This window comes from Cheilinus undulatus, linkage group 20, assembly GCF_018320785.1.
Source record: "Cheilinus undulatus linkage group 20, ASM1832078v1, whole genome shotgun sequence".
In the NCBI taxonomy this organism is placed as follows: domain Eukaryota; kingdom Metazoa; phylum Chordata; class Actinopteri; order Labriformes; family Labridae; genus Cheilinus; species Cheilinus undulatus.
Genome location: NC_054884.1, coordinates 36,699,772 through 36,725,300, shown reverse-complemented (window position 1 = coordinate 36,725,300; position 25,529 = coordinate 36,699,772). Strand labels below are relative to the sequence as shown.

Here is a 25,529-nt window from a genome sequence, read left to right as displayed (position 1 = left end):
GAGATAAGAGGCCTAGCCCAAACCCTGATAAATAGCCCCAAACCATTATACCTCCTCCACTAAAATTCACAGTTGGCACAATACAATCAGACAGGTAATGTTCTCATTGCATCCACCAAACCCAGACTCAACCATCTGACTGGGAAAAGTGAAGCAGGATTCATCACTCCACAGAACACGTTTCCACTGCTCTACAGTCCTGTGTTGGTGTGCCTTCCATCACTCCATCCGACACTTTTCATTGGACTTGGTGATGTGAGGCTTGCATGCAGCTGCTTGGTCATGGAAACCCATTCATGAAGCTCCTACTGCAGTTTTTTTGTGGTGACATCAATGCCAGTGGAAATTCAGAACTCTTCAGCTATGGAATCAGCAGAGTGTTGGATACCTTTGCACATGCGCCTTAGCAGTCATTGACCCTGCTTCACGGCTGAGCCGCTTTTGTTCCTAAACGCTGACATTTCACCATCCGTCTTAATGCATCCATCACAGTGCTTATGTGCTCTTCAGAACGGCCCATTTAGGATGAGAAATGTTTGCAAATGGAGACTGCATGGCTAGGTGCTTGACTTTATACACCTGTGGAAACCAGTCTGATTGAAACACCAAATACATTTGTCCATATCGTGTACTTGCAGGCAAAGAATGAGATTTACATACTTCCTTTTTTCTTAAAAATGAAGTTAAAACCCCACATAATATCAATAATGACAATTATTTATTCAACATATAAAACAATCTGAAAAAGGTAAAGAACAAAGTGTATAAAAGTAACAAAACCTGTCTGACTTAAAAGAGATGTGGAAGAGAGTAAACGTTGGACTGATGAAAAGTCATGTTGTTTGGTGTCTTATGATGGCATCATCATCATCATGCAGAATATCTGATATAAATTCAAAAAGATTAATTGCAAACATCCAAAATGAAAAGCTAAACATGTTTAAACAACCAACTTTAACAAAAAAGTCAGAAATGCTTCATTTTACAGGTAGCGAACTAAGAATTTGCAAAAATATCAATGTGATTTAGTGTTATTTATGGGAAATTGCATTATGTAACCTAAAGGATTTTTTATTTGAGAACTTAATCATCATGTTTGATTGTAGAGATTAAAACAACAAAGAGGAGCTAGGGTGAGAGCTCTGTAAACTAAAGCATTTCAAGACAACGATATATAACTTTACTGAGTCCTTGCACCTTTTCATTGAGTTTCAACCATCCTGCTTGGTATTAGCAACAAAAAATGTCTTCTCTTTCTTAACAACTGCAACAAGTTTTCAAACACCCAGAGAAAAGTGTCTGTTTGATATTTGGTTGTTTAACATGACAGGATAATACAGTTCCCCCTCACCATCATAGTGCAAAAAAAGCAATGAAAGAGTTCCTACAGTTCCAGGAATTAGAGCTCTATTTAACAAAGAAGATTGTTTTGAGGCACTTTAACATCAAACAGTCATGACTGGGAATTTACATGCTACATGATTGCAACCTGGGGTATTTTTCATCATTTTTCTCTTCATTATTGGTATCAAAAAACAGCTGAATAACCCTTAAGCCCTGCTGTCTGAACTTTGACTCAGGGCGCCCTCTGGTGGTCACAGTTGATCACTTCTTCAGTGAAATCTGGTGAAGCCACAATCAAACATTTCCTCTCGCTGCCCCTCATCACAGCCGTGTGAATCTGAATCAAAGTGCACTTTAACAGCTCTCCAAAGCACTAAAAAGTCCGTCCAGCATGGCTAATTAAGTCCTCTCCACGGGGATGCTGGCTCATTAATTAAAAATAAAAACCAAACCTCTGTCTGGAGCTGCACATGTAGTCGGAATAATTAAAACTGCTAAAGAGACAAGAGGCGGACAATATGCTTCATATCTGACTCGCTCTTCCCGAGGGTGCACGTCTTCCGGTGCTGATAACGCTATCACACACCTTTGAACTGCTCCGGCACAGAGGCGAGTAATTTGCTCCTTATCAGCTGAGCTTAATAGATATCAATACAATCCAAGAAGTAGAATTAAAGGTTGGTGTGTCTGATCCTGGACCAGCAGGGCAGAGGTCTCATACAGACTGATTTAAAGTGCTACACAGACGCAGGGGTGTTTGAGGCAGACGGGGAGGATCCCTTTGTTGATTTGGTGAAACTCCACCAGCTGGAGGAGGTCAATGAAGAGCGTCAGGCCGTCGTCCATGGTGAAGTACTTCCTGCCTCCATCTTCACACTGCAGAAAGAGATTACAATTAGAAAGGTACAAAGTGAAGTAGTCTAAAGTGGAGCACACACAAGATAATTGTGCTGATTTCAGGCCTGGTTCCCTCTTCCAACAAAAGTTAGCAAAGGCCAGACTATCAGATTGGTTTTAAGATTATCCTGATAGATTTTCCTGTGGTGTCTTTTTTACACGCACATGTCACCAGATCACATACTTCACTTGCTTGCTTAAGACGCAGCGGAGCTCTGACGACACACTGACAGCTCAACAGGCCAGAACATAAACAAGAAGGAGGTTGTGACTAAAAAACTATATATTAAAACAAAAGAGGAAAAAGTAGCTCACAACCTCTTTTAAACTAAAAAACAGAAGCTAAATGTCTGTGATTCAACCTATTCCTAAATGCAGTGCATACATTTTCCTTGAACTGTTTTACATTTAAGACATGTGTCAGGACTGCCAATGTTTCTTTAAATACATTTGAGGGATTAAAATATTTCACAAATTTGTGTAGCGATTTATCATGAAGGAGGAGTTGGAGAGTCCTAAGGCTGGAACAGTTGAGAACCAATAGTTTTAAGCATTGAAGTATAAAAGAAAAGAAAAATACTTGCATAATAAAAAGAAAGCACATGATTTTATGAAAACCACAAAATTTAATTAAGACACCGTCATCCAGTTTAGTCAGATTACTACTGCTGAATTGGTGGGAAAATGTGCACCATCATCACAGAGTAAATCCATCAAAAGAGAGTGTCAGCAAGCAGCGAGATGACACCATTAGTTCTCTCAAATCAGAGTGTTGTCATCTAGAACAATAGCAAACTAATAACTGCACACAGTAACTTTAGGATTCACAATAAAGAAATATTTAAGCCAAATAAATGTGGTTAATTGAGGGAAAGAAGGTAACTTACGGGGATAACCAGGTAATGTTTGGTCTGTAGCTTATAACACAGAGAGAGGACGAAGCACTGAGCATGCTGCTGGCTCTCACGGATCAGGAACATCCTGCACAGAAACACATAAGGTAATTTAGATATCATTTTCCCCAGACAATTTCACATTGAAGCCCACTGAAACACACACCAGCTGACATTTATACTGCTACATAATGAACTCAACATGAATTCTGGGCCCATTTAAGAATTTGAGAAGGAACCCATGTCTCCTTCAGGCTCCTGCAGGCTGCGTGATAACAGACATGATGCAGATCTGTTGCGTGTCCCACTGCGTGACACTGTCGGTCTGTTACACTCTGTGTCAGACTGTTGGATATCAGTTCAGAAGCGTGAGATTGAGCGATGAATGTCTGGTGAATCACAGCAGAAAACATAAAGTACGCCAGCAGAGACAAGTCATCAGCTTGCATAAATCATCTGCAGCCTGGTGCCGTTTTTGGTTTCATTTCAGCTGGTTGGTTTGTTGCTGTCGGTCTCAGCAAAAGCAGCAGCAGTCACTCTTTGTGATTTTCATCAGAAATTTGCAACATTTGGATACATACTGTTGCAGGAACAATATGTGTCCAGTGCTTAAGTGGAATATATCTCTTAAGGTTTGGATCAATGAATGTGCTTTAGGGCACATATGTGGCTTAAATGCAAAAACAGCCTGTTTGGTTCTCAACAACAATTCACTTTATTTGCATTGAAGCCATTTTCTTCTGATGCCATGCCCAGGAAATGAAGGTTTAACTGTTTAATTGTTGTTCTGCTGTGTCTCAGCTGCCAGTTGTACAAGCCCAGCCAATGCAACAAAACTTTTTAAATTTGAAGGCATCTTTACTGATTGGCAGCTGACATAGCGGTCATGAGTTTTGGTTAATGACTAAACGAATGAGACACAAGCATTGGTAATGAGTTTCATTCAGACGATGACTGGGCTCAGCTTTAGAAATAGGATGAGGAGTTCAGAGCCACTGCCTCTACGCACAGAAAAGAGCCAGCCAAGGAGGTTCAAGCATGGTCACCTCCAGGAAGTCTTCCAACTGGGAGGGGACCTCAGGTTGGACCCAAAACCCAAATGGATGGATAGACTGGGTGGATGCAAGGATGATAAACTGGATGCGTGGTTGGATGGATGGATGGATGGATGGATGGATGGATGGATTAATTATATGGATAGATGAGAAATTGGATAGATAGATGTATGAATGATGGATAGATAAAGTGGATGGATGGATGGATGACGGATGGATAAATTGGATTGGTGATGGATGGATGGATGGTGATGGATGGGGAAATTTATGGATGGATGGATAAATTGGTTGGATCAATGAATTGTATGGATAGATAAATCTGATGGCTAGATGGATGGATGGATGAAAGCCTGGTTGGATGGATGATGAATGGATGGATGAATAGATGGTTTTGTGGATGAATTTGATGGATAGATAAATTTGATGGATGATAGATTAAATGGTTAGATGGATGGATGAATGGATTAATTATATGGATGGTTGGATGAATTGGATGGATGAATGGATGGATGATGGATTGATGTATGAAGTAATGGATGGATGAATTAGATAAAATGGATGAATGGATGGATGAATTGGATGGATGATGAATTTGATGGATGGATGGATGGTTGGATGAATGAATGGATGGATGGATGAATGGATAAATTGGATGGATGATGGATAATGATGAATGGATGGATGGATGAGAAAATTGGATGATGTATGAATTATGGCTAGATAAATTGGGTGGATGGATGGATGGATAAATTAGATGGTTGGATAGATAAATTAGATGGATGGGTGGATAAGTTGGATGGATGGATGGATGAATAAATTAGATGGTTGGATAGATAAATTAGATGGATGGATAAATTGGATGGATGGGTGGATGATGGATTGATGTATTAATTGATGGATGGATGAATTAGATAAAATGGATGAATTGGATGGATGATGAATGGATGGCTGAATTGTATGGATGGCTGAACTGGATGAATGGATAAATTGGATGGATGATGTATGATGATGAATGGATGGATGGATAAGAAAATTAAATGGATGGATGAATTATGGATGGATAAATTGGATGGATAAATTAGATGGATGGATGGATGGATGGATGGATTTTTTTTATTGAGTCTGATTGCCTCCTTTTTCATATTTGATACTTAAGTTGACTTAATCCTGTGCATCTCTTTGGTCAGCTGAGGTCATTTTTACGTGCTATATAAGTACATTTTGATTCGACTTGCCTTTTTGCCATCAAATATGAGTTTTGGATATATAACAAAACCTCTAAGTCTGGCTTTATTTACATTTCACAAACATCATGCCTTATTTAGAATTAGCGTTGTGGTTCGTCCACTCACCCGTCCACTAGTCCCTGCTTCTCTATCAGCCTCTGAGCTTCTTTTCTGGACACACCACCATGAAACCACGGCTGGGACTTGTGGATGGCTGTAAACAAAAATGAAAAGACAGAAGAATGAAGAAGTAAGTGAAGAAGTGTTGTTTCGAAACAAATTGTGATGACCTGAATCAGGACCTGCTCTCCCCTGTTTTTTTTACTTACATGAAGGTCTGGCAGCAGAGCTCAGGTTGGGCAGACTGCACCTGAGGGCTTCTCTCCTCTGCACCGGTGAAGAGAAGTGAACATGACAGTGAAAGGTCACAAACCAGAGACAGGAAGGATTTTTACATCAGTGCATCTCAGATTGTTTCTTTCCTTACAAATTATTTCTGGTTTGTTGAAATAAATATTATATTTCGGAAGGTCTGGTGATTGTTTGAATAAAAAAAAGAAACAAAAGAATAAAATTTGGCTAAATGTTGATTCAGAAATGAACGACATACAGTTATGTTCAGATACACAGAGGAAAAATACAGTTGTTAAAACAAACCAACAAGAAAAATGCTGAGTGAAAACAACAGCACACTGGGATGAAGAACTTTAGGATAACTGACTTGACTTTTCCAAAATTCAAAGCACTGATGCTAAGAGTGTTTTAAAAAATCAGCCTTAAAACTGTGGCCAATAAGAGCAAGAAGGGGTTATAAATCTGCATTAATGATAAAAAGAAATACAAACAAATGCAGTAAAATAAAGACTAAAAAATCAAGTTTTAGGTCCATTAAAATATGAGAATCAACCCTTAAATAAAGAGTCATCAAACATTTATTATCACACCCATTATCTCAAGTAAAATTTGACCTTAAAGACAGTTAGCACTGTCCATTTCAGCCTGATGGCTAAATGCCTCAGTGATGTATACAACTGCCCAACACTGAAAGTACAGCGATTGGTCATGAAGAAGAGCTGGGGTGGTTAATGTATTAATGATTTGTAGTCCATATAGTGTCTTGTGAGTTCACTAGCAAGGGGGAACTTGAGGCCAAGTGACCTCAACTTTCAGCTCCAAACTTGAATCAGTTCATCTCTGAGTCTGAGTGGATTTTGTGAAGGATTGCCATGAAGCCCAACGAACTTGACCTATGACCTCTAAAATCTAATTAGTTCATTGTAGTATCAGAGTGGACAGAAGTGCAAAAATCACTCAGAGCAATTCTGAGACATCCTGTTAACAAGAATGGTCAGGGCATATGTACGGGCCGACAGGCAAACAACCCAAAACCAGAATGCCTCTAGCCTCGTGGAGAAATAAAATGGTCCTAAATATCTCCCTGAAGTACAGTTGTACAAGTAATGCCTACTGAATTGAATTAAATTAACTAGGCACAGACTTCACATTACATTCCCAGGGTTCTTCTGACTGTACAATCTCAGCAGTGACTTTCATTTAGCTGAAATTTAGTCAAACCAAACTCCTTCAGTCTCCCTGTCTCCTCCTCACACTCTGTGTTTTATCACACAGTCCTCTATGAGCTCATATAGATCACACCCTCCATCACTCTTTATCACTCTAGTTATTGCTCCCTCTTTCCTCCTAACACACTCATGATCCTCTCCCTCCGTCTCCTCCTTTCCATCCTCTGTACTCACCCTCCAGGCTTGTCCCTCCTCCCTCTCTGCGCTCTGGGCCTCCACTGGGTTCTGGATGACACGTCCACCAGCTTTACCTGAGAAGTCCATGGCCACCAGGCTCGCCTCCGACTTTGACTGTGCACATAAGTTTTAACACAGACATGAATAACAGCAGCTTCAACAGCATATTTAACATGTATACAGCATTAATATGAGCCTGAATTGAAGCATGCATATGGGCAGCTTTAACAGCAAACATAACATGTACACATCATGATAATGAGCCTGCATTAGAGCATGTATAAGATGACTTAACAACCCCAGTAACAGCAGGTTTAACAGCATGAATGTGAGGTGACACCACTAAATAATTTCCCAGGCTCCTCTGCATGCGTTATGTGTAGTGATCTCACTTTTCCATCTGTGAGTTTGGTTCTTTCGAGGCTTCGAGGCGCCGACTTTGACAGCTGGTAGTTACACTGGAGCTGCTTCCCGTACTGAATACAAACAGAAAGAAAATACACAAAGAAATTACTGTACTTATGTGCAGAACAATACAAGGGATTTTCACTTAAAAAGTAAAAATTAGTGCTGCACAATTAATCTACTTGCCATCACAATGTCAGGCTGTGCAATTCCATAATTGCATAAAAGGCTGCAGTTATTTTTTCTGTTGAGTAGTATTTGAAAGGTTATCAAAAATGCCTGTAGAAAGGCTTTTAAATTTAGAATAGTGATTTACTTTTGCTGCACAAGTACCTTTATGTTTAAAAAAGGAAAAACTTAAAGGGGACATACTTGACCCCTTAAGAAAAATTTATATTGGTCTCAGAGTTCCCCAAAACATGCCTGTGAAGTTTGTTGCTGAAAAAAATCCTGGTATTGGATTTTTGCATGTCTAAAACTTTTCTGTTTTAGCCCTGCTCAGAACGAGCTGTTTCTGTGTCTGTGGCTTAAATACGAGCTGTCTGACTCTGCCCTCCTCAGGAAATGGATGTGGTTCTGCTGATCCTCCTCCCTGCCGCCAGCTTAGAGGAGGATCAAGAGAGGAGGGCGGAACTTTCTTCCAAGCAGGGAGGGCCAACTGAACCTGGGGGCGGGGCTAACTCCCCACATGACATCATGAGGGGAATTATGAGAAGAGAGGGGTAAAGCCTGAAAAAGTGTATTTTGCAATCATGTTATTTTTCAAAGCAGTATTATAAAAACTTCAGGTTTGTATTTCCAATGCTACTATATATTTGCACAGGGCTCCTACACAATCTAAACTTCAAATCCAAGGCTTTTAAAGACCTTTTTTAAGACCTGAATTGAGAAAAAATTAATACCATTTATTGCAGCAAAGGGTCAAAAATGAAAATCATGCAAGGTTTTTTAAGTACATCGGACGAGGGCAGAATTTGCTCATTTAATATGCTGTTTTTAAATTGTCAAATGGTATAGGACAAAAATGTTTTGGTCATAAATGTCACAAAAACGTAAGAACTTTTGGCACATTTAATGCATCTGTTCAATCACTATACAGCATAGCGATGTTTATCACTGTGTTATTATTTAGCAGCATTGCTAAAATGATTCAAAACAACACAAAAAAAGATTAAAATCTTATAAATTTTGCTAGAAAATTAAGATTGGATAAATGCATATCTTAGTCTAAGTGCCTCCAAAAATGTAAGACCTCTTACCGGTGAAAATAGGAGTTTTTAATATTTTTTATGGCCTTAAATCTTTAGAGCCTAATTTAAGACCTTTTGAGACATTTCAAGGATCAGCAGGAACCCCGTTTGTCTGTTCTGAATTAAGAAATAAACATGAAAATTATGACTATTCTCTGCATTTTGATAACCAAGCAAGCAGACTCATAATAAAATTTATGGATTATACCGTATTAGCAAATCGCAGTCTTGTCAAGTATGATTGCAATTGCACATTGTTGCAAAATTGTGCAGCACTTAAATCAGTAAGAAAAATGAAGAATGGTTTAAAGGGCTTTAGAAGAACTGAGAGGGATTATCTTATTAACCTTGAAAAGTCTGAAAGCGGATGTCCAACATGTCCGAGTCTGTTCATTCTCAGCACACAAGATCTTCAGGTCCTGAGCACGGACAGGATTTCTGGATGGCTAAAACACAAAATAAGAAGGGGCAAAGTTACTATGGTTAATATTCCTGTCTATCAGCAGTAATGATGCTAAATATGAGCTTCATGTAAAATGGCTAACCCCATTTTGAGATTCCAAATTTTGATCTCAAAGCTAGTGTTTGTCCTTTTCTGTAAACATTTTAAATAAAATAATTCAGCGTAACTTTGTAGTGAATAAAAAAGGTATATATCAAGTTGACCTATAATTTCTGATAAATTTCATTATTGAGTACATGTTGCTGCAGAGTTAATCACTACTATTGCCTGAAAGAACCACATGTCTACAAATTGGAACTGCTTCAAGACATCGTGACATTATCACATTTTACCCTAAATCTATTTCAACATAAATCTACTTCGCAGTAATTTACAGCTGTGTTTGTTCCCTGAAGTTACATAAAGTCTGACTTCATGAATCACTGTGAAAGGAGCAGAACAAAGAGTCACATCATGACTAACACATGAACAAAATGAACTCTAAGAACATGGGAATTATGTGAATGCTACACTGGGGCTGACCCTCAGGTCAAACAGATCTCTTACTGTTCCTAGACACCCTTTTGTTTGACGTGTTTCTGCGTCATCAGGACGCCTGAAGGAAGAGCTCACCTTTATACAGAAGGTGAAGTCTGCAGGCGCTCCGTACAGTTTACGGCTGTTCACCACTGTGTAAACATTCAGCTCGTCCAGATCAGCCACGTACTGCAGGTGACGAGGCTCCTAGGAGGAGATTTAACACGTTTAAATGGTGAAATTAGCTGGTCTCAGTTTATCTCTGTTTCATATCCCCTTTAGATTTGTTCTATAGAATATCTGTGGCTGCAGAATGAATGAATGAATGAGCAACAAACGGTTGGACTTTCTGACCTTGGAGGAACCTTTGGTTGAGCAGTAGAGCCCGGAGCGTCGGAGGAAGAAGTAGACCTTCTTCCAGGCTTTACGACTCGGTTCTTTAACGTGAAGGAAACCCTGAATTTCTGGACACGTTCCTGACTTCAGCAGGTTCTGATCAACACAAAGGACACACACACTTTAACATGCAAAACAACGTTCCTCTAAACCTTAATCCTGACTACCCTGCAGGAGTAGGTGTGACTTTCAATTGTAAAGAGAAGCTAATCTTGTTTATATGAGCATGCTGATTCTGTAAACAAACATCTCAGCAGGAAGAATTTATTGATGTGTTGTTGTGACTAAACTGAGACAGTTCTGTACATGGTAAAAATATTTGCATCAAAATAATATTTTGCTTTTTTAACTCTCTGATGAGTTTGTGCAGCAAATAGCAGTACCAATAATATTCCAGGGGCAAAGCCAGTTTAAGCTAGGGCTAACAGGGCGCCTGAAATCTGATTAGCATCCAAAAACCTGGATATGATTGTCTATTTGTCTTGTCAGCTATTAAATCCAGCATTTAGCGTTAGTTCTGGCGGGCCACAAAGTCAAGCTCTGCCCCAGTCAGCTGATCTAACGCAAACCTTAATAAGCTGAAGGCCAGCTGATTTGTTCTAAGCTTTTGGCCAGTCGCTCTCGGCCTGTTGCTCTCATGCCGCCTTATTTATCTGCTGCTCTCTCCGCAAGTTGCTCTTGCATCACTCCTCCATCCCAGCTCCTCCTTTATTCTGCTTCTGACTAAATCTATGTCATATACCTTGCCTTGTGGCTATCAAAGTGGCCCCAACATCCCTATATATTTCTGTATGTGGCCCTCAGTGGAAAAAGTTCGGAAATCCTTGCTTTAGACAAAAAATCAATTTAGCAGATTACTAGATAATTAATTGCTGAAAGTTTTAAATTGGAGACAATGTCAAAGCTTATTTTATGTTGGAATATGATGTTTGGACTGTTTTAATCTTTGTGATTTAAATGTTTTCATTTTACAACAAGACATGCATGATATTTTGCATTTTATAGATTAAAATACAGTCCAGGAGGGATTCAGCAGATACCAGATAGACAAACCGATGTTGTAATAAAACTCTTATTTTCAGCCTTTCTGTCTCTCTGAAATATGAGCTCATGATTCCCACTCTTGTTCTATTAATAAATCACCGTGATTGATCTTCTGGTTTTACCTGAATGAGCTGTGAAGACGTCATCCCCTTACTGACGTCAGCACTGTCGGAGATCATGGACTCGGGGAAAAAGAGCTGAAAGAGGAAAAAAGAGGGAGACTGTTAAAATCTTCTGAGCCTGATCCTCTTTAAATGCTGATAAAAAGCTATTTTCTGCATATGTAGAGCACTTTTCATTGCATTTGTGTTTGATGTTTGATATAACTAAAGTTGACAGGCCTTCATACTGAGTAGGATTAATTTATTGTCTTCTATAAAGTTTAATGATGCGGTTTATGAACTTTGTGTTGTCAGATGCGTTGTCATTGCTGTGTGGGCATTTCTTTGTGTCTTACGTCACTACAGTTGCTTTTTTAACAAAATGTTCATGATTATGGACACCTCTGTTAGTCTGTGACAAATAATTTAAAATCATGAACACGCTTCTTTTTCCCACCTTGTTTCCACTGCTCATATTAAGCATGCTGAAAGTCTAATCTTCGTATATAAAGCACCAAATCTTTGATCGATTTCCCTTTCATGCCTTCTGGCAGCAGTGTGCACTCACTGTTCAGATAAACCAGTGGGAGTTCCATCATAACCAGTTTCTTAGAGAGCTGTAACCTTTGCGGAAAGCACAGGTGACAGAAAAATTTGATGTAATGAACCACCCGAGGCACAAAGTCAGAGTGTCTGCACCGGCACGCAACCTGTCAATCAGTCTGGATCACAAACCAGTGTGACGTCAGGCGGTCGGTTTGCTCAATAAAATACTCCTCTTTAGCTCCAGGGGTTTGGTTATGTAAAGGAAACCGATTCTGTTTGCAGAGCATGCATTATTCTGCTAGTCCATACCATCGGTTTCCTGAAGAACTCGTACTTTGCGTAGTTTTTGCAGAAAACGAATCTCGTGTCGCCTTTCAAAGACCAGGTGGCCTGAACCTCCAGGACGACCTCGTGGTCCTCCAGACATCGCTCTGAGGAGACACAGATCATGTCAGTCACCTTAAAAACACTAAATGATGCTAAACATGTCTGTGAATAAAGAATCAGAGTGTTACCCAGGCCGAGGGTGGGGTACAGCTCGAGCAGAGCCCAGTTCTCCTGATCGCTGCAGTGGGCCGTCTGCACCAGCTGGTGGCACACTTCTCTGGCCGTCGCTCCAGGAGAAACCCACACCGACCTGCTGTGGCTGTCCTCTCCGTACACTTTTATCAACTGAGGATGAATGTAGAGAGATTCAATCCTTTAGTAATTCTCTCCTATACATCTGTTGAGGCTTCTTTTTAAAGCTTTGTCACTTTTTGACCCTGTTGATCATTCATAGCATGGTAGTGATGTACTGAGAGTTTTTACACACAGAGAAGGTATTTCTAAGTCCATGTGCTGGTAAAATTAGAGTTTGGGATTCAGCCATTGGCTCTCTTTAAACCACATTTACTAAATTACTGAACTTCTGCAAACCCAACACTTCAAACAGCTGTTCTTTTTGGTAAAAGTTGCTCTTAAAGTCACAGTTAATTTTCTAAAATTGCTCAAAAAATTTGGATTAGTAGAACTACAGCCTAGTAGTTGCATGCCGCCATGAGACATATAACTGCCAGACAATGAAATCAAGAAGACAGGCTATGGCGGTTGTTTATCTCGACCTTTGGCCCCCAAAATATGATCAGTCAGTCCTTGAGTAAGAGAGGGCGTTTGTGCAAAGTTTAAAGAAAATCTCTCAAAGGGTCCAGATTTCGAGCTCAATATTAAAGAATGAACATGAGACCTGCAGAGGTTGACCCATTATCGTCCTGGCCTTTAATTTGGGTCAAATTTCAGCACTAGCAGTTATCTGTGTTGGCATGTCATTCCACAGATAACTGATAAAACTGATTTAAAATGTGCGTCATGGCTCTGCTGTAAGTTACAACACTATCTGACTGGATAGAAGTCATACAAGTGATTAGTACTGAAGTCGTCAATGTATTTTAAATGGCAAGTTTTCAACCTATCATGTGCTGTAAATATAACTCTAAAATGATAGACACTTCTGTTTCTCACTGTAAAAGCATCTAAATAAGGTTTATCAATTCTACTAAAAATCAGCATCAGTATTAACCCTGTGTCGACTACTAGGACCTCAGAAATCTAAGTGATAGGAGCAAGCTGCGAGGACACTTTGCCCAAATTATGCTGGCTTTGCTGCGCTCTTATACTGCTGCCACTTTACACCAGTTTAACCAAATGTTAACCCTTTATCATCACTTTTTAACACCAATTTTAGCACATTTTTGCCACTTAAAACCCATTTGTGTCAATTTTAAACCCTTTTCACCACTTTTTTTCTGCCTGTTTTTGTCACTTCTAAAACAATTCTTGCCACTTTTTGCCTATTGTTGTCTCTGTTCATTAGTTACTGCAACTATTGACCACTTTTTACACCCCTTTTTGCCCATTTTAACCAGTTATCCAATTTCTGCCGGTTTATATCAATTTTTCATCGCACTTGATCTAATTTCCACCAATGTTTTTGCACTTTAAAGATATTATAGCCACTTTTTGATGCCCTTTTACCACTTTTTGTGCCTATTTTTGCCAATTTAATGAATTTTTTATTTTTAGCCACTTTTATCTAATTTGTTGCCACTTTTAACCCATTTATGTTCTTTTAAAATCCAATTTCAACACCTTTTCCACCATGTTTTGCCATTATTAACTAATTAAAGCTATTTTTTTTATCCATTTTAAATATGTGGCAAGATTGTTTTTCATTTTAAGAAGGCTATCTACTACACAAATTAATAGAGATATTTGTTTCTTTAGTAAGAGCGGTTATTATTCAGGTCAAATATAAAATATGGATATGGCTCTTTTACACTCCTTTGTCATTTGAAGATAGAAAACATCTACATTTTTGTTTTGAATTAACAAAACAGGAGTCTCCTGTGCTTCTCCTTCCACAGGTGGAGGTCAGTGCTCAGAGAAAAAAAACATAAATATGAAAAAAAAAAAAAGATTCAATGACTCCTGATTACAGGCAAATCCAGGGAAGAAATTGGATCACATGGCTAATGTTTTGATGCATACTGCATCTTCATCAGAGTCAAGAGTTTAGAAAAACAATCTAAAGTTTTCACGTCAAAGCATTACTCCTTTCCACGTTATTACATTGCATAAAGTGAATTAAGGCTCCAGTTTCTTCCTTTGATTTGCCCGTGGTAAGAAGTCTATTGAACCATCTTTTATGGCTTTTAAATAGTTTGAAGTAAAACTACTTGTATAGGGTAGGGTTAATCATGTAGTTATCGCTCTTTTTCTAATCTACCACCATTCCGTTTCAGGGTAAGTTTTCACCTAAATGCAGGGTGGCCACTCTGGGGAGCAGAAAGTGACGACTGACTGCTTTAATCAACTGGTTCATCCTTGAGTCAGACTGTGCAATAGAGCATTTTTTAAGAAAATTCCCTCATTGTTCCTGAGATATTGCATCCAAAAGAATGACCTGGACAGACAACCTGGAAACTTAATGCTGCTGGTCCCTGTCTATCACCAGCCTGGAGGCATAAAGATAGCTTTAATTAAATAATTATTAATACTGATTTAATATGGAGGAATGCAGCATAATTCTCAATTCTTAATGGCAAATTTTAGATCCAACAACCAGTATGTTTAGCAACGGTAGACTCAGTTATTCTGCAGTAACAAACCTCAATACTGACAGATGTCGATGTTAATTTTTTCTCTTTAATTCAGAATGTTTCTTTTCCAATCTTGCCTGTCTTCACCGTCTCTCTAGGGCAAAAATTAGCGTGCTTTCTAACAGTCGTGTCTTCTTCTGCATGCCAGGAGCTGTCTTATAAAGAAACATCTCATTTCCTTCATTCTGCCAGTCATTTCTGAATCCTTTAAAAAACAAATAAACAGATGAGATTAGAAAGGCAACAGTGCGTGCGTTGTCCTGTCTGCCCCTGAAGCTGCCACGCTGATCTCGGGTTATTCAGCGGTCAGGTCGTATCTCAGAGCGTACTGCTGTCTGACACAGTGGCTGGATCCAGCAGCTCTTCTCCAAGCTAAAGAAAACAAACCTGCCCAGCCAGAAACCTGCAGCTGTCAGTCAACGAGGCCTGACTGGTTGGACGAGTGCCGGCGTCAGGCGGGACAAATAATGACTAAGAATCAACCCGGGGGAGGAGGATTCCTCCTGTGGAGATCACAAAGTTCAACAGCCAGTCCAGGGGAGGAGGAGGAGGAAAATATGCTTCTTTTTATTAAGAATAAATCCAGCATCTGTGCTCAGAAATAAAGATAACATTGTGTGACAATCAGCTCAGGTATTCAATAACATGCAATACTCAGACAGAAGTGATGACATTTCATTTTGTGCATGAAATCTGAGAACAAGGCCTCTTTGTTTAGGAAATCTGTTTTTCAAAGAAGTTAAAAAAAATCTGAATAATTCTTTATGCCTTTGTGCAGTTTTTAGTAATTATGACATCCTTGCAACTTGGTTTTAAGACGTGTTTTCATTATAAAAAGATTTTAGCACAACGCCTAAAAATAAGCTGCTGTAGGTTTACAAAAAGCTCAGGAAAGTATGCACAATCGGAAAAGCTTCAGACATAGGAAGCTCCTTGCAGAACTGGCCAACAAAATCTACTTTGTTTCTCACACCTCAGGAACAAATAAAAGCTACATTACAAAAAAACTGGCTAACAAAGAGGCTTATGTAACAATTCTAAGTGTGTTGCATTGCAATTTGCACAGCAGCAGCAGCTAAAAATGCAAGAAACGTTCTAGTTTTTGTTAAAATGATGCAGCTCAAAGGGGGTTGGCATCCCTTGCTCCTGGAGCCTCAGAGCAAGGGGTTTGCACCCCCAAACCCTTAGACTATATTGCAAGTAGAGACATACAAATGAAAGACACACATAGGTGGAGTACACCTCATGTTGAAGCCATTAGACAGGTTGTGCATCACATGAAGCATGCAGGGCATCCCTCAGGACCCTCTTTGCAAGATTAGGAGGAAATCTCTGCACAGCAAATGGCGATCAAGTAGGTCGATATTTTAAATATTACTAGTGATGCTGAGGTGTCATCAACCAATTTTCAACAAACGGTACGATCCTGACAGAGGAGTCAGATATCAAGAAACACTAGTTTGGCTATTTTGAGGAGTTGTATCAGTCTGATCTTCCCAGTCCAGAGCTCCAAATGCATGCCACAGACAAAGTGTACCCTGACCCACCTGTGAGCCGTGATCCACCGACTGAAAGCCTGGAAAGCACCAGGCATATGCAAGATCCACAATGAGATGCTCAAGGCAGGGGGTGAAACCTCCCTCCAGTATTTGCATGCTCTCATCTCTTCCTTATGGAGAACAGGCATCATCCCAACCAACTGGAAGAGGGGAACTGTTGTTCTAATCTGAAAGGGCGATGTGCTGAATAGGATCCGTGATCTGCTGCTCCAACACCAGCAGCCAGAACAGTTGGGCTTTCTAGAGGTCTACAGTTGACCACATCCTGGTATTTCAGGTCCTCTTTTTGGAATTCAATAGAGGGTTGCTTGCAGCATGACTTCTGGAAGGTGTTTGGACTCTGTCAGCAGGGAGGATTCTGGAGCTTCTGCCCTGTATTCTGGTCCAGAGAGTACTGTGAAGTGTGGTGGCTCCACGTCTGACTTCATCCCAGTTGTGCCTGGAAATGTTGAGGGTGTGGAAGTTGGGGAGCCGGAGATTTGGCCTCACGCATGAAGTGACATGTCTGCTGGGCAGGACAGTGTGTAATTCACGATATCTGAGACAAACAAAAGTCAGAGTCTTTCAGGCCTGGTCCTTCTGGTCTTACTTTACTCTTGCGAGCCCTGGACGTTGACTGATTGCCAGAAGTGCTGGCTGGCTTTCTGATTACTTCTTTTAGGGTATTGTTGGTAAGACTGTACTACTAATGCTGACATGCTCAGGAGAGCAGGCACCTTGCATGCTTTTCAGAGCCTGATCCAACATGACCACTGTGGATCTTAACTACATGGCCTGGAGTGTCTGTATATAAAAACATTATTATGTTTAATTTATTTAGACAAACAAAAGGCAGCAGAAAAGAAGCTAACACTTCACTGTGAGTCTGTTTCTCCCCTGTGGGTCCTTTGTACTTTTACTGAATAATTATGATTCACAGTTGGAAAATACTGACAACACATCATCTCTTCACAGCCTCACAGCTGGCCTGATGTGGACAAAAACAAAGAGCGGCTGGCGTTTTTGGGCTGTTGTGAGAGCTCAAAATTAAGTCTATTCTCAGACACGTTTCTCAGTTTTATTGTTGTGTCTCATTCTCACAAACAGGCCCGACGCTGACTGTTTTTCACAAACTAACCTGTTAACAAACCCTCATTTTTAAACATTAAACCCTCCTTGGAAGAGGCTGGCAGAGCATCATGCAGTGTTTCTGCAGACGTGATTTTCTCTATGTTTGTGAGTCGAAATAAACCCACACCGTCATGGTAACGATCATAACCGTCCTCTACGTGCTGCACTCACAAACAAGTTCAGACACATTTAAAGATCTGAAGTTTAATCCCACCTGTCAGACGCTGCAGATCAGACAGGTGTGAGGGGATTAACACGAGAGAGGTCGTCTATACAAACACAAACTTCTCCAAGAATAAGGCAGGCATAAATCTTTGCTTTTTTTTATTTCTGGCATTAAATCCTGTATTTAGCAACCGTGTCTAAGTCCTTTTCTTCAGGTCTTTCAGACCATGTCAGTTCCACTCATTGCTACTGAATAAAAGGAAATCATGTCTATGACGTGACAGGAAGGAATAAAGCAGGGAAAAAGTTCAAAAAACACCTGGATGCTTCATTATTTTATCAAATATTCCTCCTTCAGGGCAATCAGTGCACTTGTTGAGGGCTATTTTGTGTGGTGGATTAACGTACAGGCACTACTTGTAGTTGGGTAAATTTGTGGTAAACACTTGCCAGATTAGAGAACTATTTGGCAGAAAGGAAGGACGGGGAAACTTTTAAGTAGAACCAGTTTTGTTGTTTTTTGTTCCTGTTTTTTGTGTATTTTCCATACTGGTGATAGGCAAAGCTGGGGCATAAAAACAACACACCAGTTGCTTTTAATAGCTTGTTTTAATGGGTCTTAAATCTTTAATTTAGCTGTAAATTTGGGTCTTTAATGTGCTTCATTGCCCTGTAAATCATGTTGAATTGCCTCAGTAAAAAAGTGCTACACAAATAAAACCTTCCTTCTTTTCTAATATGATCAACTGTATTCAATTAAATAGGTTTAATGACACCATTTCAAGCAGAAAAAAATGATTATTCTGACTCAAAGCAAAGATCAGTCATCTGTTATCCAAACAACAGTGCATTTATGAGAACAGTTGAGCTGAGAGTTAAAGTTACTTTCCTAGACAGACGATGAACTCACGTGTTTGTCACTTGCAGGAGGAGGAAGGGAACTGATGAGAACCGGAGACTTTGACGGGCTGCACAGCTCAGGGAATGGGTTTGGTATGGAGGAGGGGACAGAGGAAGAGAACAACTCCACATCTTTTGCCCTGAGACAAAGTCAGTGAAACAACACAGGAAGTAAATGTGGTCAGAACAAGATAACAACAACAAATTACACCACATGATGTGATGCTATACCAAACTACTGTACATGATGTGATGCAACGTGACCATGAAGCACTATATGACATTATAATAAACTATAACACAATAAGACATTATGCCAAACAGCACAATGCGCAAAATACACGATACAGGGGGTGCAGGTGGCCTAGTGGTTTAAGCCACACCCCATGTACGCAGTCGCCCCGGGTTTGAATCCGGCCTGTTGCATTCTTTCCTGCATGTCTCTCCCCAGTTATCTCGTCCATTTTTCTAATTCTGTCCACTGTTCTCCTCAATCAATAAAGGCATAAAATGCCCAAAATAAATCTAAAAAAACAAAACAAAACAAAAAATGATACAATATGGCTTCATTTGATTCTACAAAGCACTACAAGATACTTCAACACTTTAACTTCACATATTACAATATGACACAGTCCCATAATACCTTACATGGCATGAAACAATGATAAAAAGACGCTACACTACTAGGGCTGGACATTTAATTGCAAATTAGATTGAACTGCACTATGGCCTGCTGCAACTTTCAAATCACAGAAGATGCATTATTTCTTAAACTTGAAATGTGTCAAAATACCAGTTTAATAAATCATTTTTTTGCAGCGGCAGAGATTTTATGCAAATTATGCAAACATTCAAGTGTCAACTTTTTATAATGGTTTACAAAAATCCTCCTTTTTGTGTTTTATATATGTTTGTCTTAATCAGAATAACTTAATTGTTTTCAGTACACATGGTCTTATTTATGGAATTATATTTATTGCTTGAATTTGTCCAAAAATACACAAGATTAACCCAAGAATAATCGTATTTTAAAATGCAATTGCAATATCTGTATGACATATGACTGTAAGACATAATATAAAGAGATGTGATATGACACAGCACAATACAACCTGAAATGTTTCAGTAAAACATAATCCAATTGGGGCGCAGGTGGCCTAGTGGTTTAAGGCACGCCCCATGTTGGCCTGGGTTCGAATCTGGCCTGTGGCACTTTTCCGGATGTCTCTCCCCACCTCTCTCATCCCTGTTTCCGAATCTTTAAACTGTCCTCCTCTATCAATAAAGGCATAAAAAGCCAAAAATAAATCTGTAAAAAAATATGATATGATTTTATGTCATAAAAGGCTTATTGTTTAAAACTCCCATGTGTTTTCCCAATTTCTGCATCTTGCTCTTCTTTCTGTCTGTATTTGAGTCATCTCTCACTCTGCAGCCCCCATTTTAATTTATTTGCATCTTGCGCTTTTCTATTTCTCCATCTTTACTCTTTCTTTATCTTGCTTTTCTTTTTGTCTCCATCTCCCTTTGCTCTCTTTCTACTACTCTCTCTGCCTGCATCTTTTTCTTCTATCTGCATCTTCCTTCATCTTGCTCTTCTTTCTTTGTGCATCTCCCTCTTCCCTGTTTCTACATCTTATTTTTCTTTGTGTCTGCATTTCCATTTTCTTTCCCTCTTCTGTTCTCTCTGCATCTTGCTCCTCTCTTTGTCTCTTTCTTCTCTTTTATTGCATCTCTGTCTGCATATTACTTTTCACTTTTCTGCCTTTCCATTTTACTCTTTCTGCATCTTGCTTTTCTTTTTGCATGCATCTCCCTTTTCTCTCTATCTGCTGTTCTCTCTCAATCTTGCCACTCTCTTTGATTGCATCTTGCTCTTTTCTCTTTCTGCATTTCCTTCTTCTGTCCCTGTTTGCCTCAATACCTTTTAAACCCCAACTTTGGCTTTTCAACAGGACTGTGGTTCTGGCTGAGGTTTCTGCCCAGTTAAGGGACGTTTTTCCTTGCCACCTTAACATTGTTTAACTTTACACCTAAGATGGTTAAAATGCAATAATAAAGTAGTCAAATAAGAATCAAGCTGTTGGTTTAATCTGTTTAGAGTGCAGTATTATTCTTTATTAAATGATCAGATAATTGCATCAGTAAAGGAAGAGGTTATGTTGCAGTATTGATACACTGCCCCTCTCCTATGAGTTAATATAGTTTATTTACAAGCAGAAACATTGGTTTCTTTGTCTTAAGGGCAGAATAAATAAAGGCACCATGGTTCAATGAAGAAACATAACACTAAACCACAGCTGTGTATCTGAACAAACACTCCAGCCCTCTCTGCAATCACAGACTTTGTCTTTAAGGCGGAGAGTATCAGCAGCAACAGAAACTAGCCACTACTTTACACATCCTGTGACTCACTGCCTCATGTGAGGTGGAAGTCGAGTCAACACGCCCTCCTCCTGCAGAAGTCTGTTGACTCACGTCCGCTCTCAGTGAGTAATGTTTGCGTGAGTCCGTCCTACCTGTTTGGGGTGATGAGGATGGGCTGGGAGCGGCGGACGGACGGAGACTCGGTGACCAGCGGAGCCAGAGTCAGAGTGGAGCTCCCCAACAATGTGTCCGATCGTCCAGGCTTCTCTGTCCGCTCTGAGGCCTCAAATACTTCAGTCCAGGGACCGGCTACCTCCATCATGATACCTGAGGAAGAGGAGGAGACAGAGAGCAGGTTACAGCTCACGTGGGCTGACGAAGCTCACTGGTCAAACATGCAAACTAGCACTCCAGTTTGTTTATACATAGGAGTGCCCAAGCACTAAGAGTAGATGTTGTTGTCAAATCTTATAAACCCATATTTCATTCACAATAGAATATAAACAACATATCAGATGTCTAAGCGGAGACAGTTTACCATTCCATGAAAAATATTGGCTCATTCTGAGTATGATGGCAGCAACACATCTCAAAAAAGTAGGAACAGGGCCATGTTTACCAGGGTGTAGCATCCCCTCTTCATCTAACAACAGTCTGTAAACGTCTGGGAAGTGAGGAGACCAGCTGATGGAGTTTTTGGACAGTAATGTTGTCCTAATCTTGTCAGCTGGTTAGAATTGTCTTGCTGAAGGAGTCAAGGCCTTCCCTGAAAGACACATTGTCTGGATGGGAGCATGTGTTGCTCTAAAACCTCTCTCTACTTTCCACATTGATTGTGCCTTTCCAGATGTGTGAGCTGCCCACGCCATAGGCACTAATGCAGTGGTTCCACCATACTCACATCTAAGAAGAGCTAAGGCCCTCAGGGTCCCACAGAAAATGCATGATATATACATCAATTTGATTTATTTTAGCATTTAAAGCCAAAAAACTGCCCAAAACACAAGTGTTCTTATTAAATTACCTTTGTATGAACTATTCAGAAGTGTTTTCTCAAGATTTAAGATAGTATGACTGAACCTTATTTTAACAACCTCAGAGCAGACAGACCCTTGCACCCCCCCCCCCCCAAAATCTCTGGCACCACCCCAGGGGGGTCCCAGACCCAAGGTTGGAAACCAAGGCAATAATGCAACCACATAAGGGATGCAGACTTGAGAACTGGATCCTGCTCACATATGGCTTCTTTGCATGATACAGCTTTGACTTGCAACTTTGTTGACAGACAATGACTTCTGGAAGTGTTTCTGAGCCCATGCAGTGATTTCCAGTACAGAATCATGTCTGCTTTTAATGCAGTGACCTATGAGGGCCTGAAGGTCACCAGCATCCACTGTTGGCCTTCAGCCTTATCCCATGCTCACACAGATTTCTCCAGATTCTCTGAATCTTTTTATGATATCATGGATGGTAGATGATGAAATATTAAAAATCTTTCATGTTAAAAAATTCTTTTCTGAAATTGCTCCACAATTTCAGATGCAGTTTTCTGCAGATTGGCAAACTTCTGTCTTTACTTCTGAAAGACTCTGCCTCTCTAAAATTCTCCTTTTTTACTCCATCATGTTACTGACCTGTTGCCAATTAACCTGATTAGATGCAAAATGCTCCTCCAGCTATTTTTTCATTAGCACCACTTACTTTTCCAGCCTTATGTCTTTACTTTTTTAAGCTATGTGGGTTTTAGGATTGGGCAATTAATTGCAAATTCGATTAAACTGCAATATGAAGTTGCAATATTTCTTTGACTTGAAATGTGCCAAAATCCCAGTTTAATTTGTCAATGTTTGCAGCAGCAGAGATTTTATGCACATTATGTGCACATTCAGGTGTTTTTCTTTTAGAATGGTTTACAAAAATTCTCCTTTCTTGTTTTATGTATGTTTTTCCTAATCAAAAAAGTGACATAAAAATGATGATCCTTCAAGAAAGCAACGGGTAAAAAAATTGAATATGAGCAAAAATAATAGCAATTTGACACTTTTAATCGTTCTTCTCGAGTTTATTCGATCAGATATTAGATGAAACTTAGCATTAGTTCACAAAAGTCATCCCTCCACCCCAGCCGCCTCCTTCATAGCATATAGCTGTACCCTCATATTGAGATTCATGCTACTATGGACAATTGTTCCTGAAGTAATTTCATTGTTTTCAGTATACGTTCTGACAAATGTATCCATCCATATGGGGGGTCCTAGCTGGAAAGTCAAAGCATGCTGCTCGACTAATGCAGGGGGCTTTTGAGCAGAGCCTTCTCTGACAAGTAAATCTCTATATCCATTTTTTAATAAAATGATTAAATGTATGATGAGTTCCTGACTGAGTGTAGGTGAAAATATAGTGTGATTCTTTTGTTGCATTATGTTAAAAAACTACACAAGATGAGGAACCTAATAATAATCATGTATAAAATCGCAATCACAACATTGGGCAAGAAAATCGTAATTAGATTATTTTTGCAAATCGTTCAGCCCTATAGTGTTTGTGAAAGTTGTAAATCATTGTATTCTGTTTTATTCACATTTTACAGTGTCCCAATTTCTTTGGAATTGGGGTTGTAGATACAAAAATATGTAAAGTTTTCCCTTTTTAAGACTGAAGTTGCACATACTGCACACAGATATAATGCAGTATAAACAAGTGTTTCCACCCTCAGATTTGTTTTTTTAAACGGTGCAGAAGAGTGTTGGATTTGAAGGAAATACGTTTCACATGCAGACAAAATGAACCCATAAACACACACAGAAGCAGGTGCTGACTGGAGGTGTGTTGAAATTCCAGTTTGTATATTCCTCTGGCTCTGAGCCATGAAAAGCTATTTTGAGTGAGGAAAGTATGACTAAAGCGTGTTGTTTTCTTGTAGCGTTGTGTGTCATTGTGTGTAACCGGATGTAGTTAGTCAATCATGGAGCTGAGTGCTGCTGTCATAAGCACACTGCTCTCCGTGTTAGTTTTGGCTCATGCTCCACCAATTAAAAAGAAACCTGCTTCGCAAAGTCAGCAGCTGCAGACAGAAAAACACCAACAACACAATCAGAGTCACAATGAAACTTATTGTTGATCCAGTCTGACGTAAAGACTAATGACACTTCTGTTTTGAAACTTATAAAAAAAAAAGTTTTAAATTTAGTGGTAAAGCCAGCTTAACCTCCACTAAAACAAAATAAAGTATAATTTTAAATCCATAACTTCAGAAAAGTGCCATCTCACACTAAAAACTGCATGTTAGAGAGAAGTAATAATGATCATGTTGGATTCATCTCAATAAAATCACCTAGCCCTGCCTAAGAAAGCCGTCTGCTGCCTCGTCTGACAGTTTCCAGCAGACGGAGTTTGTCGTCTTGTTATTTTAATGCAGCTGATGCAGCGTGAGGCGAACAGGAGGCGGCCTGCAGCTTCACAAACACACCGCTTTGATCAGGCAGAGAGGGCCGCCTGCCAGAGACAGTCTCAATATTTCCTTTATTCTCCACTCACACAGCAGCTGGTGGGGAACGCTACCTTTCTCAAACATAAAGCTGCACGCTGTCGTTAGCGGTTAAAAATCTCCACAGCAGATGTGGGTTCAAGTTTAAGGTGAGCACACAGGTGAGCACGTGTGTGGAGGACAGAAGGGTTGCCATGATACAGAGCTCTCCGCGAGAGCAACGGAGAAGAAATAAACAACCTGATAAAATGTTTACATATGCAGAAAACTGAGGCAATATGGCCAGTTTTATTTCTTAAATATACACTATATTGCCAAAAGTATTTGCTCACCTGCCTGGACTCTCATATGACCTTAAGTGACATCCCATTCTTAATCCATACGGTTTAATATGACGTTAGTCCACCCTTTGCAGCTATAACAGCTTCGACTCTTCTGGGAAGGCTTTCCACAAGGTTTAGGAGTGTGTTTATGGGAATTTTCACCATTCTTCCTGAAGCGTATTTGTGAGGTCACACACTGATGTTGGACTAGAAGGCCTGGCTCTCAGTCTCCGCTCTAATTCATCCCAAAGGTGTTCTGTCAGGTTGAGGTCAGGACTCTGTGCAGGCCAGTCAAGTTCATCCACACCAAACTCTCTCCTCCATGTCTTCATGGACCTTGCTTTGTGCACTGGTGCACAGTCATGTTGGAACAGGAAGAGGCCATCCCCAAACTGTTCCCACAAAGTTGGGAGCATGGAATCGTCCAAAATCTCTGGGTATGCTGAAGCATTCAGAGTTCCTTTCACTGGAACTAAGGGGCCAGGCCCAGCTCCTGAAAACAACCTCACACCATAATCCCCCCTCCACCAAACTTTACACTTGGCACAATGCAGTCAGACAAGTACCGTTCTCCTGGCAACC

At 39.9% G+C, this 25,529-nt stretch overlaps 1 protein-coding gene across 1 annotated transcript in view; it reads right to left on the bottom strand.

Annotated features, from left to right (window-relative positions):
- Positions 1 to 701: 701 nt before the first annotated feature.
- The window catches only part of grb7 (growth factor receptor bound protein 7), a 28,626-nt gene continuing 3,798 nt past the window's right edge, over positions 702 to 25,529 (bottom strand). Inside the window, exons 2-15 of the mRNA XM_041814873.1 lie at positions 21,290 to 21,464; positions 18,778 to 18,907; positions 12,412 to 12,568; positions 12,206 to 12,327; positions 11,372 to 11,446; positions 10,164 to 10,301; positions 9,906 to 10,016; positions 9,178 to 9,276; positions 7,568 to 7,651; positions 7,173 to 7,289; positions 5,745 to 5,802; positions 5,542 to 5,629; positions 3,129 to 3,222; positions 702 to 2,220 (exon numbers count right to left, since the gene is read on the bottom strand). Of these exons, the coding sequence (XP_041670807.1) occupies positions 2,074 to 2,220; positions 3,129 to 3,222; positions 5,542 to 5,629; positions 5,745 to 5,802; positions 7,173 to 7,289; positions 7,568 to 7,651; positions 9,178 to 9,276; positions 9,906 to 10,016; positions 10,164 to 10,301; positions 11,372 to 11,446; positions 12,206 to 12,327; positions 12,412 to 12,568; positions 18,778 to 18,907; positions 21,290 to 21,459 (1,590 nt within the window). The 5' untranslated portion in view covers positions 21,460 to 21,464 and the 3' untranslated portion in view covers positions 702 to 2,073. The remainder of the gene's footprint in view (positions 2,221 to 3,128; positions 3,223 to 5,541; positions 5,630 to 5,744; positions 5,803 to 7,172; positions 7,290 to 7,567; positions 7,652 to 9,177; positions 9,277 to 9,905; positions 10,017 to 10,163; positions 10,302 to 11,371; positions 11,447 to 12,205; positions 12,328 to 12,411; positions 12,569 to 18,777; positions 18,908 to 21,289; positions 21,465 to 25,529) is intronic.